The sequence below is a fragment of the Anomaloglossus baeobatrachus genome, chromosome 10, assembly GCF_048569485.1.
Source record: "Anomaloglossus baeobatrachus isolate aAnoBae1 chromosome 10, aAnoBae1.hap1, whole genome shotgun sequence".
NCBI lineage: Eukaryota > Metazoa > Chordata > Amphibia > Anura > Aromobatidae > Anomaloglossus > Anomaloglossus baeobatrachus.
Genome location: NC_134362.1, coordinates 196469024 through 196487403, shown reverse-complemented (window position 1 = coordinate 196487403; position 18380 = coordinate 196469024). Strand labels below are relative to the sequence as shown.

Genomic DNA, 18380 nt, shown 5'->3' with positions numbered 1-18380 from the left:
GGGCGGCCGGGTGCCTGTGTGCGGGTGGGTGGCTTTGCGGCAGGTTTCCCAGTGTGTCCCCGGTCCTAGTTTCAAATGATGGCTTTGGGAGTCAGCGCGTGCGCAGATAGAGCCCTTGGATGAGAGCTCCATCTGTGCATGCGCCTTTCCAGGCACCATCATTTGGACTGAGACCGCGGAAAGACTGGGACACTAACCGCACCAGCCTGGTCCACGACTCACCCGCCGCCGCTACTAACCTGCTGCCGCTGCCACCACATACCTGTTGCGGCTGGCAGCACAACTTCTGCCTCCTGTGACCCCGCTTCGCCACCACTGCTGCCCCCCTCCAGTAAGAAATCACCAGATTTTAAGATGGACCCCATTTTTTTTTTCTCTCTAAATTTGGGGTGCGTCTTATAAAACGAAAAATACGGTACATTTAGGTGGAGACCCCCTTTATGCAGTGTTAGCTGTTCTGGGTGGAGTAGTTCTTTACATGTGCCATATATATATATACTGTTGCAGAGATCGAGGCTAAACCGTGCGGTCGCGTCCAGCAATCATGGCTCGGCGTCTCCTCTGGAACGTGCAGTCAGATCTGTCAAGGAGCATTTTTGTTCTTTTCTCCAGGGTAATAAACACAAGCCGAATCTCTAAAAAAACGAGCCCCTTCTTTATTCTCGTATTGTTTAAATGCATTTATTTGGTAACCGATATGTTAATATATCTGAAAAGCAATAACATGGATGAATTGCCAAGATTCCCGAACAGTTCCGCCAAGAAACTGCATCCACTTAGAGAACACTGCAGCTCGCTGTATTTCACTTTATTGATTGTTCAATCTTTACAAAAGCAGAATTATTAGAAACAGGGGTTGTTGTTTTTTTTTTTTCCTTTTTTTTTCTCGGTAATTTGCTAAATAGAAAATGATTATTTCTTGTAGATTATAAAAGTTGATCAACAAAGAAGGCACAAGGAATAATCTTCGGCCGCGGGGATGGGGGGGGGGGTTTCCCGAAAATGGCTCACACCGCCTGGCTGGAGACCACCTTACTGAAAGCTTTGCCTTGGTCCTTTGAGCCGGCCATGAAAGCTTCAATCTCGTCCACGGTGCGAGGAACGCAGGTCAGTAACTCCATGCCGGTAGCGGTGACGGCAATGTCGTCTTCTATACGCACCTAGGAAAAAAAAACAAAAGGCAGGTTTTAGAAAGCTAAGCCTACTAGTCATGACTGCCACCAAAGAAACCCCCTTGATGCCGCCACTTCTGAGCTTAGTAATACCAAATATGTTAGTGATGGTGTACAGATGTCAGACTTGTGGCCTTCTAGACCCCCGGCTGCCAAGACCCCCCATTGTCATCAGCAGGGAAGCCATCCTTCTCCATCTAACCACTTAGACGCCACAATCGTTGTTGACTGTGACACTTGTGACCTTCATCAGACCCCCATCTGCCAAGACCTCCACCCATTGTCCTCAGCAGGAGCAGGGAAGCCATCCTTCTCCATCTAACAGCTTAGACGCCACAATCGTTGTTGACTGTGACACTTGTGACCTTCTAGACCCCCCCCATTGTCATCAGTAGGGAAGCCATCCTTCACTATCGAACGGCTTAGACGCCACAATCACTGTTGACTGTGACACTTATGGCCTTCATCAGACCCTCGTCTGCCAAGACCCCCCCCCCATTGTCATCAGCAAGGAAGCCATCCTTCTCCATCTAACCGCTTAGACGCCACAATCACTGTTGACTGTGGCATCTAATGGGGTAAACGCCCAACACCTGAGTTATCTAAAATACCTAATGTAAATGGAGCGAGCGCAACTCCTGAGATCATCCCCTGGAACCCCCTCTGACATGGGAAGATGGGCAAGTAGAGTCATGGCGAAAAGTGTTGGCACCCTTGAAATTGTTCCAGAAAATTAAGTATTTCTCCCAGAAAATGATTGCAATTACATATTTTGTTATACATGTTTATTTCATATCTGTGTATTGGAAACAACAACAAAAAAACAAGATAAAAGGCAAATTGGACATAATTTCACTCGAAACTCCAAAAATGGGCTCAACAAAATTGTTGGCACCTTCCACTTAATGTTTGATTGCACGCCCTGCGATCAATCGCTTCCTATAACCGTCCTCAAGCTTCTTCCTCTTCTCACCTGGAATCTCGGACTCTTCCGTATAAATTGCTCCAGGTCTCTCATATTTGAAGGCGTCTTCTCTGCTCCCAACAGTAATTTTAAGATCTCTCTACAGGTGACAGGTGTCAATGGGATTTAGATCTGGACTCTTTGTGGCCTCTTCAGAGCTCTCCAGCGCTTTGCTTCCATCCATTTTGGGTGCTTCTTGAAGTGTTTGAGGTCATTGTCCTACTTGAAGACCAATGACCTAGGACGCACCCCCAGAATCTGACACTGGGCTCCACATCGATACACAAAATCTTATGGTAATCTTCAAATTTCATGCAAGCAGTCAGGGCTCCCAGTATTGGAGGCAGGAAAACAAGTGCAAAACATCTCTGACCTCCAGGCTGTCTGACTGTAGGTACTGTGCTCTTTTCTTTGCAGGTCTAATTCCATTTTTGGTAAACAGTAGATTGATGTGAGTTACCATAAAGCTCTATCTTGGTCTCCTCTGTCCACAAGATGCTATCCCAGCAGGATTTTGGTTACTCACATACATTTTGGCAAACTGCAGTCAAGCTTTTTATGTCTCTGTGTCAGCAGTGGGGTCCATTTGGGTCTCCTCCGTAGTGTTTGATTTCCTTCAGATGTGGACGGATGGTGTGCACTGACACTGATACCCCCTGAGCCTGCAGCACTGCTTGAATTTCTTTGGTCCTTGATTGGGGCTTATCCTGTGCCCGGACTATCCTGTGTTACAACCTTTTATCAATTTTTCTCTTCCATCCACATCCAGTGAGATTAGTAAACATCTTGATTATGTTGTGTACTGTGGACAAAGGAACATCAAGCTCTCTGGAGATGGACTTTTGGAATATTTTTCAACAATTTTGGTTCTCAAGTCCTCAGACACTTCTCTTCTCCATCCTTAGTGTGGAACACACAAATACACAATGCAAAGATTGAGTCAACTTCTCCCATTTTTATCTGGTTTCAGGTATGATTTTCATATTGCCCACACCTGTTACTTGCCACGTGGGAGTCTGAATGATCATCACATGCTTGAAACAAAATTGTTTGCCCATTTTTGCCTGAGTTTTTGTATGAAATTATGTCAAATTTACTTTAATTTGCCTCTATTTCTTGTGTTGTTCCGATACACACAAAGGAAATAAGCGTGTAATTGCAATAGTTTTTTGGGAGAAATACTTCATTTTTTGGAACAATTTCAAAGGTGCCAATACTTTCGGTCATGACTGTATATAGTAAAGCTATTCGTTTCCTACATTCATGCGCTTTTTCAGGGCATATAGACATCATAGAGGGGGGGAATCCTCAGTAACAGACGGTCCTTGTACATTACGCTTGTTTTTTCATCTGAATGGCCACAATGTAACACTATAGATATCAGCAGTGGATCCGTGACTTCACATATGTTCGGGAGATTATTTGCTTCATACATGGAGAGCCCGATCATCACTATCGTATAGGTACATGGCAGATATTCACATTTTATTAGCATTAAGCTTTGTTCAAAGCTTTTTATGATACAAGAATGGCGTCCTAAATCTGCAGGCGTACTGCCGAGCACCGACCTGCCCCGTCCTGCCCCGCAGTATACGACTCCCCTCCGGGATACATTATTTAGTATTAATTAGTATAACTATGTTAATTGGTAGCCAAATAGTTCTTTGAGAAGAGGATTTTCTGGCAGCGGAGTGTCCTCGTTACCCATTAAATAAGGTTACTGCAGGGTGGGAGCCTCCTGTTTGCCTGTAGGACGTTACATTCTGTAGAGAAGCCAACGATTGACGGAGTGATTGACGCCTACACTCGGCAGACGCCGGCCTGAGCACACAACTCAGTCAATATCCTCAGAGGCACAAGGGGACGGGACACTGAAGGGGGCGCAGCTCCATTGTTCTTAAAATGGTTGGCAATAAAAGTAGTTGTCCCCTATTAATGCAGTGCCACCGCTACTGTGACCCCCTGCAGTGCCATACATCATTCATGTGACCGCTGCAGCCAATCACTCGCCTGCAGCAGCGGCGTCTGCATGGACATCACATGACCGCTGAAGCTAATGATTGGCTGCAGCGGTCATGTAAAAAAGCAGAGATCACTGGGCTGGGGCAGCGAGGGATTGAAGAGAGGAATATGCTTAAAAATACATAGGATATATTCCTGAATGGATTGTTTAATACGATAGTGAGTAATGCGTCAGTAAAAATTAAGTTTAGAGTTATTGGACTTTTGTAAAACTTATAGCGACACTCCAGAGCTTGGCTGATCACTCCTGCCCCTTTCACACTGCGTTCCGTTCAGTGGGCCCCTCGGGGCTTCCGTCCAAACCTCCCGCAATATGGGTTTCAGACGCATGCGCCGACGGGGCCATTGACTATAATGGTGCAGATGTAGTCACCGTGTGCTCTGTCGTGCACCATTTTCGGAAGTATACGCTTACTGGACATGGACACCCAGATGTAGTAGACTGCGTGTCAGTGTCCGTCTCCAATAAGCGTATACTCCCGAAAATGGTACACGACAGAACACGGTGACTCCGTCTGCACCATTATAGTCAATGGCCCCGTCGGCGCATGCGTCTCAAGCCCATTTGCAGGGCATTCGGAGGTAAGTTCTGATGGGACCAGTGAATGGAGAGCATAACAAAGTATGAAAGGTCCTTTATGGGGTCTTCATACCCTGAATCCCACCAGTTTACAAAACTTTTAACATGACTCTAGGACTTGCCAAAAGTTTTGTAAAGTGCAGTTCCTCTTTAGTGTTTGTAAACCCCCTTTAAAGAGTAAAATGGGGTCTTCTCACTTCAGCACCTAGAGGTGAACGGCGCTGATCACCCTAATGAATAGGCCAAGTGCACGATACCGGCGGCCCCCGCACAGCCAGACCGGCAGCTGTTGGCACAATGTCACCTATAGAGGCATAAACCTCGGGGGCTGGAAAACCCCTTTAAGAACTATCAGTGTTTCTTGCCCATTTCGACTGGAGTCAGACCGGTCGCCCGCGTCACATATTTCTAGAACTGTCCCTTATAGCAGAACGAGGCTTGTAGGGAATGGATTTACAGAACCTTCCGCTCGGATCTTTTTCGGCTGCGGTTGGGTTACTGGGTAAAGCGGTTCTTCACCTCCTGAATAATTCATCACGCGGGATGTAACAGCCAAGATCCTTCACTCCATAAAGCCGTCGCCGCGTAAAGGAGGTCAGAGCTTTTTACGAGATAAAACATTGACTTCTCGGCGGAGGAGCCAACTCCCTGCAACTCATTAACTTCCCAAAGATACATTTTCCTCAACTAATTAACCGGCGGCTTGTAGCTAAAAGCAGCGTTTGCACCGCCCGCTGTGCCAAATCTCGCCAGGAAATGTGCCGATGGCGGAATTCTCTATCTTATCAGCAGAATATGGTCCTCGCCGTTCTGCCCTCGCTCCGATGAATCACACGCCAGCTGCTCCCGGGCGACCCTGACCTTGTTTCACGTAAAATGAGTCACAAACCATAAAATGACTGGACTTAAGCAAGATGTTATCAGCGAGGAGATAAGTGGCCTGACAGCTCGGAGCAGGAACGCCCCGCTCCACAGGGCACGAGGCAGGAGGCGAGCGCCTGTCATCCCGGCACCAGATTCATTCTCCCAATATTATGTCCCCCTATTGAAAATATGACGTCACCAAAAGAAATGACCTTTTCTTACTGTTTAGACTTGTCGTTACATTGGCCGATGTGAAAAATATGGCGACCATTCATTCAGTTCCTGTTTGCAAGGGGAAATATTTTTGCCCCCGTGATGACTAAACCTCATGGCGAAACGACGATCATTCTGTTTTCAGCATTTGTCCCTGGCTCGTGTATACAGGATATGTGCTGCCGATAACATGGTACTGTATGGGGTCAGAACCATCGTATGTCGGCAGCACATACTCTGTTTACATGGAGCAAGGTGCTGCCGACAACAATGATTTTTCATGCTCATTCGTTGGCGAACGCGGGCCTGCTTTGGCTACATTCACACGTTGCACACATTTTGCAGCTTCGTTCCGCTGCAAACTTTTCACGCACAACTGCTTAAAGGGAACCTGTCACCAGATTTGGCGACAAAAGCTGCGGCCATGACCAGTGAGTCCTTATATACAGCATTCCAGAATACTGTATATAAGAGCCCAGACCACTCTGTATAACGTAAAAACACCTTTATAATACTCACCTAGGGGGCGGTCCAGTTTGATGGGTGTCGCTGCTCTCCGATCTGGCGATTGCAGTTCTCCTTCTACTCAGGCCAATGTGGACGACGTGTCCTACGTCATCCACACAAAGTCCGCCATTGCGGTCCTGCACACACACACTTCTCCCTGCCTTGCTGAGGACAGATCAAAGTACTGGAATGCGCAAACACGAGAAAAAATTGAAAGACTGCCCGCGCATGCGCACTATAAGACTTTTATCTGCCCTGAGCAAGGCAGAGCAAAGCGCGCCTGCGCAGGACGGCTTGTGTAGATGACGCAGGACACGTCATCCATACTGGGCTGGATCGAAGGAGGACAGCAAATGCAGCAGAGAAAAGTCACCGGACCGGAGAGGAGCGACGCACATCGGACCGGCGGACTGCCCCTCTAGGTGAGTATTATAAAAGTGTATTTTATGTTATACAGAGTGGCCTGAGCTCTTATATACAGCATTCCAGAATACTGTATATAAGAGATTAATGGTGGTGACCGCAACTTCCCTTTAATCCTAACAATCCCGCCTCTTACAACATTGATGATTTCTTATACAATGCTATTGATGTGGCCGCTCACCCCGCCAAATGCTCTGAAGCGCTGCAGGACCTGACTGTTGATGAAGCAGGACTGAGCGGGATTCGCCAGCGCCTGGTCCAGGACGTGGTCAATGAAGTAGATTCCGGGCTCGATGGTGAGGACCATCCTCTCCTGCAGGGAGCGCGCCGTGCGGAGGCTTTTCAGACCCGGCAGATCAATGCGATCAACACCCTGAAAACCAAGAAGAAGATTAATGTAAGGAAGAAACGTCATGAGGTCAGTAACGTCAGACGCACTCGGCCTTTACGGCCCATCCTGAAGGCACTGGGGCTGAATACTCAACGTTTTGTCCTTTTTTCCTACCGGCGTAATGTCAGGACTTTGGAGGTTACGCCGTAGGACAATGTAGGACATCCATACGATATGTAACGTGAGCCGACTTGTCAGGAATCCAACCGAAATTCACGTCAGACACATGAGGGTACGTCATGATTTTAGTGCAGAGCGGTAAATCCACCAATAATCGCGTGCGGAGGAGATTTAGCAAAGTCTCATCCACTTTGTAATATGCTGCAGATTTTCCTGCCTGGAAAACCTGGATAGAAAATGTTGTAGCAGAGCCACCTAGTGTGCGCAGCCCATAAGGGTCAGTGCATCGCCCTGAAAAGGATAATCTGCCATGGATGGGACCGAGTCTGGAGCTAATCCGCAGCATAAGCATGCTGGGATTTGTAGTTGTAGTCGCCCAACTATCGGAAAGCCCTTTAATTGTGTTCCTGGCGGATGAGCGGAGTGTAAGCGCAGCGTCCATAGGAAGAGGGGAAGGATTCTCCAGTTTCCATCCACTCTCCAGATTATTCTCTAAATAAACTGTGCAGCCAAATGGCGTCCGTCAGGAGGATCACAATATGTTCTCCTGTCACAGAGACGTCCTGGAATACGCAGCGCACGCCGGCTCCAACTCCTAACAAGCAGGAAAATATACTTTGGCCACTGGAAGAAGAAGTAATCAGAGAGAGCAAACACAAAACAGAATCAGCTGTTGGCCGGGGCGGGTGATGCATGGCTGACAATACGAGGGAGACGCGCGGGGACCGGGGGGATGGATGCATGGCTGACAATACGAGGGAGACGCGCGGGGACCGGGGGGATGGATGCATGGCTGACAATGCGAGGGAGACTCGCGGGGACCGGGGGGATGGATGCATGGCTGACAATACGAGGGAGACTCGCGGGGACCGGGTGGATGGATGTATGGCTGACAATACGAGGGAGACTCGCGGGGACCGGGGGGATGGATGCATAGCTGACAATACGAGGGAGACTCGCGGGGACCGGGAGATGGATGCATGGCTGACAATACGAGGAGACTCGCGGGGACCGGGTGGATGGATGCATGGCTGACAATACGAGGGAGACTCGCGGGGACCGGGAGATGGATGCATGGCTGACAATACGAGGGAGACGCGCGGGGACCGGGTGGATGGATGTATGGCTCACAAAACGAGGGAGACTCGCGGGGACCGGGTGGATGGATGTATGGCTCACAAAACGAGGGAGACTCGCGGGGACGGCTGACAATACGAGGGAGACTCGTGGGGACCGGGGGGGATGGATGCATGGCTCACAAAACTAGGGAGACTCGTGTGGACCGGGGGGATGGATGCATGGCTGACAATACGAGGGATACTCGCGGGGACCGGGTGGATGGATGTATGGCTGACAATACGAGGAGACTCGCGGGGACCGGGAGGATGGATGCATGGCTGACAATACGAGGGATACTCGCGGGGACCGGGTGGATGGATGTATGGCTGACAATACGAGGAGACTCGCGGGGACCGGGGGGATGGATGCATGGCTGACAATACGAGGGATACTCGCGGGGACCGGGTGGATGGATGTATGGCTGACAATACGAGGAGACTCGCGGGGACCGGGAGGATGGATGCATGGCTGACAATACGAGGGAGACTCGCGGGGACCGGGAGATGGATGTATGGCTGACAATACGAGGGAGACTCGCGGGGACCGGGGGGATGGATGCATGGCTGACAATACGAGGGAGACTCGCGGGGACCGGGGGGATGGATACATGGCTGACAATACGAGGGAGACTCGCGGGGACCGGGAGATGGATGCATGACTGACAATACGAGGGAGACTCGCGGGGACCGGGTGGATGGATGTATGGCTGACAATACGAGGGAGACTCGCGGGGACTGGGAGATGGATGCATGGCTGACAATACGAGGGAGACTCGCGGGGACCGGGGGGATGGATACATGGCTGACAATACGAGGGAGACTCGCGGGGACCGGGAGATGGATGCATGGCTGACAATACGAGGGAGACGCGTGGGGACCGGGGGGGATGGATGCATGGCTGACAATACGAGGAAACTCGCGGGGATCGAGGGGATGGATGCATGGCTGACAATACGAGAAGACTCGCGGGGACTGGGGGGATGGATGCATGGCTGACAATACGAGGAGACTCACGGGGACCGGGGGGATGGATGCATGGCTGACAATACGAGGAGACTCGCGGGGACCGGGGGGATGGATGCATGGCTGACAATACGAGGGAGACGCGCGGGGACCGGGGGGGTGGATGCATGGCTGACAATGCGAGGGAGACTCGCGGGGACCGGGGAGATGGATGCATGGCTGAAAATACGAGGGAGACTCGCGGGGACCGGGGAGATGGATGCATGGCTGACAATACGAGGGAGACTTGTGGGGACCGGGTGGATGGATGTATGGCTGACAATACGAGGGAGACTCGCGGTGACCAGGTGGATGCAGTGTAACACCATGCCGGGCACATGGACGACCGATGCATGGCTGACAAAACGAGGGAGACTCGCAAAAACCAGGAGGATGCAGTGTAACACCGGGTCGGGCACAGGAACGACCAGGGCGGATGATGCATGGCTGATAATATCAGGGAGACTCGCGGTGACCAAGGGGGGATGCAGTGTAACACCGCGCCGGGCTCAGGGACGACCACTCCTGACCTGATGGAGGAGATGCTGATACATAAGGAATCACCGTGTGGAAATCATACGCACTGGGGCAACTGTGCACAAACCTCCGCCAAGTAACTAAAGAGCTTAAAGGGGTTTTCTACTTTGCGTATGTAACATAATCCGAGCAGGAACTTAACATCTCCAGATCCAGCTCTCCACCACTTCTCCGCTCTTCTGCATCACTGCTGCAGCCAATTACTGACTTTAGTGGCTCCTGGTGTCTAAAACGCAGTCGCTAGGCTCAGGGATTGTCTGCAGCGGTGATGTAACCTGTAGACGTTAACACTGAGACCGGAGCTTCTGCAGAGCAATGAACCCGCTCTGTTTCTTATGTTATGAATATTGCACTTTTCTAACAGTAGAGAACCCCTTTAAGCAAAAAGCGACTTCAATTTCCTCCTTCCGAGCTTTGACTTTTGTGTGTTCGTAGCCCAAAATGTAAAAAAAGAAAAAATGTAATGTATATAACGAGTATTTCCAGGACTTACCAAGAAGCAGTTTTTTTCTATCACCATACAGGGACAATCAAAATTATTTAATCCTTTTTGCAAATTGTACAACAAGAACAAAAACTTCTATAAACTGTTTGGTATTTTTGGAAACTTAACGCGGTTAAAAGACGCTCCAAAGCCTGAACATGTGAACAGCGAGTTGTTTTTACGTAGAATTGCAAACGTTCATGCTTTTGAGTGTTTCCTGGGCGCTTTTTCAGGGGGTTTCAGAACAAACCTACCTGAAAAAGATGTTGTGTGCACATACCCCAAGTTTTTTTAAGGAGTCTTTTGGAGTACGTTTGCTCCGAAAAATCGCTTAGAGCACACTTGAAAGACTCTGCCTGTTTATTTCTACTGTAAAGCCACTATGACGTCCATTTGTTTAGTCTTTCAAGTGTATTTTTTTCTGCTTTAAGTTTGGTAAAAACTTCTATTGGGGAACAAAAAAAAAAAAAGTGCATGTCACTTCATGATGGAAAATGCTCCAAATAAAGCATTGTCCAACCAGAAGACTGCAAAACCCCCCCCCCCAAACCCCTAAAAAATAAGGTTCGCGAAGCCTTTCCAGTGCAAAAGTTGTTTTACGCAGGGCACTGACCTCAGGGTAGCCTCCAACATCGTGGACATCAATGCCAAGGAAGTGACCCAATCCGTGCGGCATGAAGACCGCTCCCAGGTGAGCCTTGATCATGTCCTCAACGTCGCCCTTCAGGACGCCAATCTTCACCAGCTCCTCCAGATGGACGCGATCGGCCAGACGATGCATATCCGGCCATGCCACACCTGCGGGGGTGACACGGGTCATTAGTGTTCATTCTATTCAGTATGTGTATGTATATACCCACAAAGTGTGGCTACAACGTGACGACTTCCCTCCATGTGAAGATAATAAACCAATGTGACAATTCAGACTGCTTTGATATACCACCTTTGATTAACGGAACTACTTTATAAGTAATTCACAAGCAAAATCCAAAATCCTACTGTGAGCTGACGGGTCATTAAAGCCTCCAGGTCTGCAATGCAAAAATAATGGCCTCCAGCGTCCTACAGGAGCGGTCCAGCTCATATATGTCCAAGTCCCCTGAATAAAATACTTTTGGAAATTGGGAATTAAAAAAAATAAATAAAATGCTGTATCTTTAAAAGCAACCTTACACAAAAAAGTAGTGGTGCGGCGGTGTAGGCGCTCGTCCCCCAATAAAAATGACACCTCTTTTGTAGAGATCCGATGTGCCAGTCATGAGATATCGAGGAAAAAAGACATATGGAAATCAGGCTGGCAGTGCACTGGGGGCGTGTCACTGCACTAGGACTGCTTCTTCCAGACACGCCCCCAGTGCACTTCCAGCCTGATTTGCATATGTCTTTTTTGCTCGATATCTCATGACTGGCACATCGGATCTCTACAAAAGAGGTGTCATTTTTATTGGGGGACGAGCAGCTACACAGCCAAACCACTACTGCTTAATGTAAAAACATGCTGACTGTTTCCTTTTAAGAAGTTAAAAAAGTTCTGCAAGTTTGCTGCAACAAGACCCCAAAAATCATTTCATTGGAGGGAGACCCTTTAAATAAACCTCAGTGCTGTGACTTTATGCACTTTTCCTCCCCCCTCCCTCCGTCCTATAGAGCAGTAATCCTACATAATCATCATCATCTGCAGTTTGGCCGGAGAGCTCTCGCAATGCGCGTCGTCTGTAATCCATTATAGCTGGCTGCCCGCAGTTGTCAGCCTTTGACACACACAAAGTCTACAGAAGAATAAACTTTGCTCAGTAGGTGAAGGATTATTAATTTTTTTTTCTAGCATTTTCATATCTGCTTCATCAGATGGTACTCTATAAAAAAAAAATAGGCGGCTGCTGGTGCCTGGCCCTGAGCTTTGGCTCCCTGTGGATACCCTCATGTGTCTCTGGCTAATTTCTAAGAATATTGGGCAAATGACTCACCCTATAGAGGGAGAAAAAAAACCCCCCAAACTCAATAAAACACCCCCAAAAAACTATAATCCCTGTTTTGTTTTTGCACCACAAGGAGAAAAAACAGACTGAGTTGTAGATGAGATTTTTAGAAGTAACAGTCATTTTCCTTTGTAGTGCAAAAAACACTGAGCATAATTATTTGCATGTTTTAGGTCAGTTTTCTTATTTTACTGCCGAATTAAACATGTAAAGTGCCATACAAGACATTCAAATGCCCACCAAACTACGGCATAATATATGTGCCAAAATGGAGCCCACACTGACCAGTGCCCCGACGCGGGTTTCGCCCATTGTTTCATCAGCAGGCCACTTTACATGTTTAATTTGCAAGTAAAATAAGAAGTGTCATAGTACAAGTCATTTAAAGTACCCAAAGTACAGCATAATACATGTGCCAAAATGGAGCCCACACTGCCTAGTGCCCCAACGCACGTTTTGCCTACATTTTAAGGAGGCCACTTTACATGGTTAATTTGGCAGTAAAATAAGAAACGTGCCATAGTACAAGTTATTCAAATACCCACCAAAGTACGACATAATACATGCGCCAAAATGGAGATCACAGAGCCCTGTGTCCCGACATGCATTTTACCAGCAGCTTTGTCAAGAAGTAATTTTTCTTATTTTACAGCCAAATTAAACATGTAAAGGGCCATAGTACAAGACATTCAAATACCCAGCAAAGTACGAGATAATACATGTGCGAAAATAAAAACCACACTGCCCTGTGTCCCGACGCACGTTTTGCCAGCAGCTTCGTCAGGAGGCCACTTTTCTTATTTTACGGCCAAATTAAACATGTAAAGTGCCATAGTACAAGACAATCAAATAACCACCAAACTACGGCATAATACATGTGCCAAAATGGAGATCATATTGCCCAGTGTCCCAATGCGCGTTTCGCCAGCAGCTTCGTTAGGAAGCCACTTTTCTTAGTTTGTCTGGTAGAAGTTTATATGTTTTCCACTTGGCGCACGTGGTTCAGGAATTTCAGGCAAGAAAAAAAAACCAAAATGCTCTTTTTGTCTTTTAACTTTTTTAGTGCCTCTAATATTTCCGAAAAGTTGTGCAGGGAAAGATAAGGGGGGGGAGGGGAGGGGGGGGGGCCTGAAGTAAATTTGCAGAAAAATGTTGCAGCTTTTTAAAAAGTCGCAATGGATGAATCTGCATCTCAGTAAGGGCCACTCGTCCTCATGGTGATTTACTTAGTGCCGCCATCATTACCCAGCAGAGGGAATGGACTCCTTACTCCAGGCCAAGTGAACAATGACCCTCTTGGCCAGAGATCGGGTCGTTCCAGGGGATTTTGTATCTCCAGACGTCCAGACGGGCAGTATAGGCCAAGGGCTGCGTTATGGGTGACTGCTCTCAGCTGCATAGGAAGTGTCCTTGTACTATGGAAGGTGTCTGCCCAGTCGCAGACAAAAAAAAAATAAAATCTGCTGATGGTGTCTGTCTACTAATCCGCAGCTCACTGCCAAATGATATCATGTGTAATGCAGGTCAGTGAACCAATGGCCGGGCCAGGAATTGTAGCTATTATTAATACTGGCCGCCAATGCAACCAGACCACCTTGCCCAATCCTAATCACTGGGGGACGCGTGCTGCGCCCATACATCGTGCGCTGGAACCTTTCCCGCAGATGAGGACCATACGGGACGGTCACAGAGTTTACAGGCTGTTGTCAGAGCCCAGATAGCTTTCCTTTTACTAATATACACAGAGAATATGGAGTAAAGGTACGGGCCCACAGGACTTAGCCCCCCAAAATTTGGAATTTGCTGCACATTTTCCCCGTATATTTGCAACGTTGGCTGATTTTCTCTGCACGTCAATGGGTTTCTGAAAAATCTTGAGTTCAGCAAAAATTTTTGCACGACCCTGGTCTAGCCGTGGTAATGACAGAACGGACCGGGACATCCGCTAGCCCAGAGCAGCGATACATGTGCGTGATGCTGCAAACATGAGCTGTGGCGCCACACCGACTAGTCCACAAGAATTACTGTTACTTTGAAAAATGTCTGCCGACGTCCGGCTTAGTGGCCATGAGAATCCGTGCTCCTGGGCCTTTCCTGAATGTAATCTTTGCACACACAACACTGTATTGTTTGTCACAAACCACAAGCCACATTTCAGCTGATGGTCACATACAGTGTGTCAGAGCCATATTTCTTCTTACAATGTAAATGGCGGCAGAATTTATGTTCTCATTAGTGTCAGAGCTGCAGGCGGGAGGCGAGAGGTCGGGGGATGCAGGCGGGAGGCGAAAGGCCGGGGGACGCAGGCGGGAGGCGAGAGGTCGGGGGACGCAGGCGGGAGGCGAGAGGTCGGGGGACGCAGGCGGGAGGCGAGAGGTCGGGGGACGCAGGCGGGAGGCGAGAGGTCGGGGGACGCAGGCGGGAGGCGAGAGGTCGTGGGACGCAGGCGGGAGGCGAGAGGTCGGGGGACGCAGGCGGGAGGCGAGAGGTCGGGGGACGCAGGCGGGAGGCGAGAGGTCGGGGGACGCAGGCGGGAGGCGAGAGGTCGGGGGACGCAGGCGGGAGGCGAGAGGTCGGGGGACGCAGGCGGGAGGCGAGAGGTCGTGGGACGCAGGCGGGAGGCGAGAGGTCGGGGGACGCAGGCGGGAGGCGAGAGGCCGGGGACGCAGACGGGAGGCGAGAGGCCGGGGGACGCAGGCGGGAGGTTGGGGGACGCAGGCGGGAGGCGAGAGGTCGGGGGACGCAGGCGGGAGGCGAGAGGTCGTGGGACGCAGGCGGGAGGCGAGAGGTCGGGGGACGCAGGCGGGAGGCGAGAGGCCGGGGACGCAGACGGGAGGCGAGAGGCCGGGGACGCAGACGGGAGGCGAGAGGCCGGGGGACGCAGACGGGAGGCGAGAGGCCGGGGGACGCAGGCGGGAGGTCGGGGGACGCAGGCGGGAGGCGAGAGGCCGGGGACGCAGGCGGGAAGCGAGAGGTCGGGGACGCAGACGGGAGGCGAGAGGTCGGGGACGCAGACGGGAGGCGAGAGGTCGGGGACGCAGACGGGAGGCGAGAGGTCGGGGGACGCAGGCGGGAGGCGAGAGGTCGGGGGACGCAGACGGGAGGCGAGAGGTCGGGGGACGCAGGCGGGAGGCGAGAGGTCGGGGGATGCAGACGGGAGGCGAGAGGTCGGAGGACGCAGACGGGAGGCGAGAGGTCGGGGGACGCAGACGGGGGGCGAGAGGTCGGGGGGACGCAGACGGGAGGCGAGAGGTCGGGAGACGCAGACGGGAGGCGAGAGGTCGGGGGACGCAGACTGCTGCAATCCTTTTCTGAAATCTTCAACAACTGGAGCGAGAGACGGACATTATTGGGGGTCAAAATGAGAGCTAAGCTCTCCAACAGAGAGAAGATGTGGACCCTCCCCAGGTCCGGCGTTGCTCCCATTGTCTGTTATGTTGATGTAAAGCAGACCGCTCTGCAGCCAATCGGTAAGCTCCGTGGCTAAAAATTGGGGCAGAGGTTATGAGCTCAGTTATTGGCTGCAGCACTGTCCGCATGACATCAGCGCTGCAGCCAATAACAGACACCGGGGGCAATGGTGCAGACTCAGCGCTGGACCCGGGGAGATTAAGATAAGCACAGTCTTTTCTAAAAACAAACTTCTGCTGAGTGACGGGGGTTTTCAGAAACTGGAAAACCCCCTTTAATATCCAGACCTAATACATCCCAGAAGTGGGTGCAATTGCTTCCTCTGTGGACAAAAATACCCCAACAGCAGCAAAAATGTGTCTGAGCGTCTTCTACAAAGTCTGTAACTAGAAGCCGAAATATTCTGCCCCTTTGTTTGATACAAGTGCAGCAAATTCTCGGCCATAACGGGGCCAGGACTGATGTAAGAATCAACTCAACAATGGGCACATTCACTGTCGGCAAGCGGAGATCTTGACATATTCCGTTCTTTACCCTATCAACTCCTCAGAAAGTCACTAAATCTGTCCAGAGTCTTGTTTTGCATGAAAATTTGGACCGGTTTTACAACAGAAACCATAGAGCGGTGACTGTGCGGGCGACTGGTCCAGTGTAGCGGTGACTCCAGCTCATGGGGGGGGGGGTAGATTTTATTTTCTTCTTAAGAGGGGCGCGCCGTGACTTAATCCAGGTGTAAGACACCCTAGACTTGATAAATTATTCTTTAAGAGTTAAATAAAACCTGAATTGATCCTTCAGGACCTGAGCAAAGATGTTATGATTGTCGGGTGAGTCGTCACAATGGGGTTAGTTCACATTAGTCGTATATTGGGTGACGCTCGGCGTCCCGGGACCGCTGCAGCCTGTCGCTGTCTGTATTCTATACATAGAGATCTCCATGTCCTGACGTAAACTCTCGCTTGGGGTTTGATTCCCCAGACTTCCTCATACACAAGGTGAAGCCGAGAGCGGGGTCACGTCAGGTCAGCGACAGCGCACACATACATTACCTAGACAAGCACAGAAAGGCCTGGCTGCCGAGCAGGGACGCCTCTGATCTGCGCACATGTGCCACAGCTCCGGGGCCCGCTCCCGGGAAAGAGGCGCAGCTCAGCTACAAACACCACCACAAGGAGGATGAGGCGGTGTACCTGCAGCCGGCGGTGTCAGGTACTGACTACAATCAGCCTGGTGTTTCCACCGCCACCAAGTGTTGTTCTAATTTGCAATGTTTAAGAGTAACTCCCCTGGGTGCAGGGGTCTGGCCATAGGGGGCTCACAGATGGGAAATGCACCTGGTGCTTAAGAGGGCACAATCATACACCGCCCCCATACGCAGGCACGATCATATACTGTCCCCATACGTCGCCCCCATCATACACCGCCCCCATACACAGGCACCATTGTACACCGCCCCGATACGCAGACACCATCATACACAGTCACCCATAAGTTACCCCCATCGCACACCGCCCACATATGATTGTACACCGCCCCCCAAAACGCCGACACCAGCGTACACTGCTCTCATACGCAGGCACCATCATACACCGCCCCCATATGCAAGTGTACCGCCCCGCGGGCTCGGCTGCGACCGCCGAGCCGCTCAGATCCGTGCTTGTACTGCGGGTGGTGGCTCGAGCCTCTCACAAACCCGGGGGTCACGTCGCTTTGCAAGGAAGTTGGCGCTACACGCGGGGATTTGGGTGTTTGGTTTGAAGTGATAGTCCGTGACGCCACCCACGGGTTGTGGTGATTGTAGACACCACCGCTGCGGTGAAGGTATGGGGGCTCCCAGGAGCGGTGTAATGGCGCAGCTAGGTGTTGACCCCTCCGTGGGTAGGGGGTGTTGGTCCCGGGGCCCTGTAGGCGAGGGCCGGGGTGCAGGGTGAAGTGTTGCGGTGCAGTGTGGTGCGGTGCCTGAGGGCACTGGTGTACTCACTCTGACAAGACACTGGAGTCTCTGGAAAACCAAATGGAGTGATGAATGGGGCCCGCAGCCGGCTGCAGCTTTTCCCAGAATAGGTTAGTGGTTTCCACCTTTCTCCTCTACCTCTGTGTGTAAATGTTTGACTCCTATGCCTAGACACCGGTAGTCCGCTCCCGGACTTGTATATGCCGTAGGAGCTCGTTTGCCCGCAGACGCTGGCCCTTTGGGTCTCTATGCCTTGGCGGTGGCTTTACCCGGTATGGTTGGGCTGTTCTCTTCTAAAGGGACTTGTGTGGGGTAGGTCCTTAAGTCCAGCTTTCAATCAGTTGATTTGATTCGGCCCTGTCGGTTCGGGGCTTTGTACTGGGTCTGAGTACCCTGCCTGGTGCTCTGGTATCCAGTTGGCTCCCCGGTTTGGTTCCGGCGGGCCACTACCCTGTCCCGGTCCCTTACGATTCCACCGGTCGTATTCCCGGTCTCCTGCAGGCGGCCACCACCATCTGCCTCCTTGGCAATGTTGACTGGGCTCCAACCCAGCCACTGGGTAGTCTCTTATCAGGGCACGGACACAGGACTGCCCGTGACCTTGACTGCTCTCGACTTGCACTTGACATGTTGTGTCTC

The 18380-nt window shown here is 50.7% G+C and overlaps 1 protein-coding gene across 1 annotated transcript in view; it reads right to left on the bottom strand.

Moving 5' to 3' along the window:
• Positions 1-665: 665 nt before the first annotated feature.
• Positions 666-18380, bottom strand: part of PEPD (peptidase D) — a 200076-nt gene continuing 182361 nt past the window's right edge. The window contains 3 exon segments of the mRNA XM_075325191.1: positions 666-1160; positions 6927-7118; positions 11011-11195. Of these exon segments, the coding sequence (XP_075181306.1) occupies positions 1008-1160; positions 6927-7118; positions 11011-11195 (530 nt within the window). The 3' untranslated portion in view covers positions 666-1007.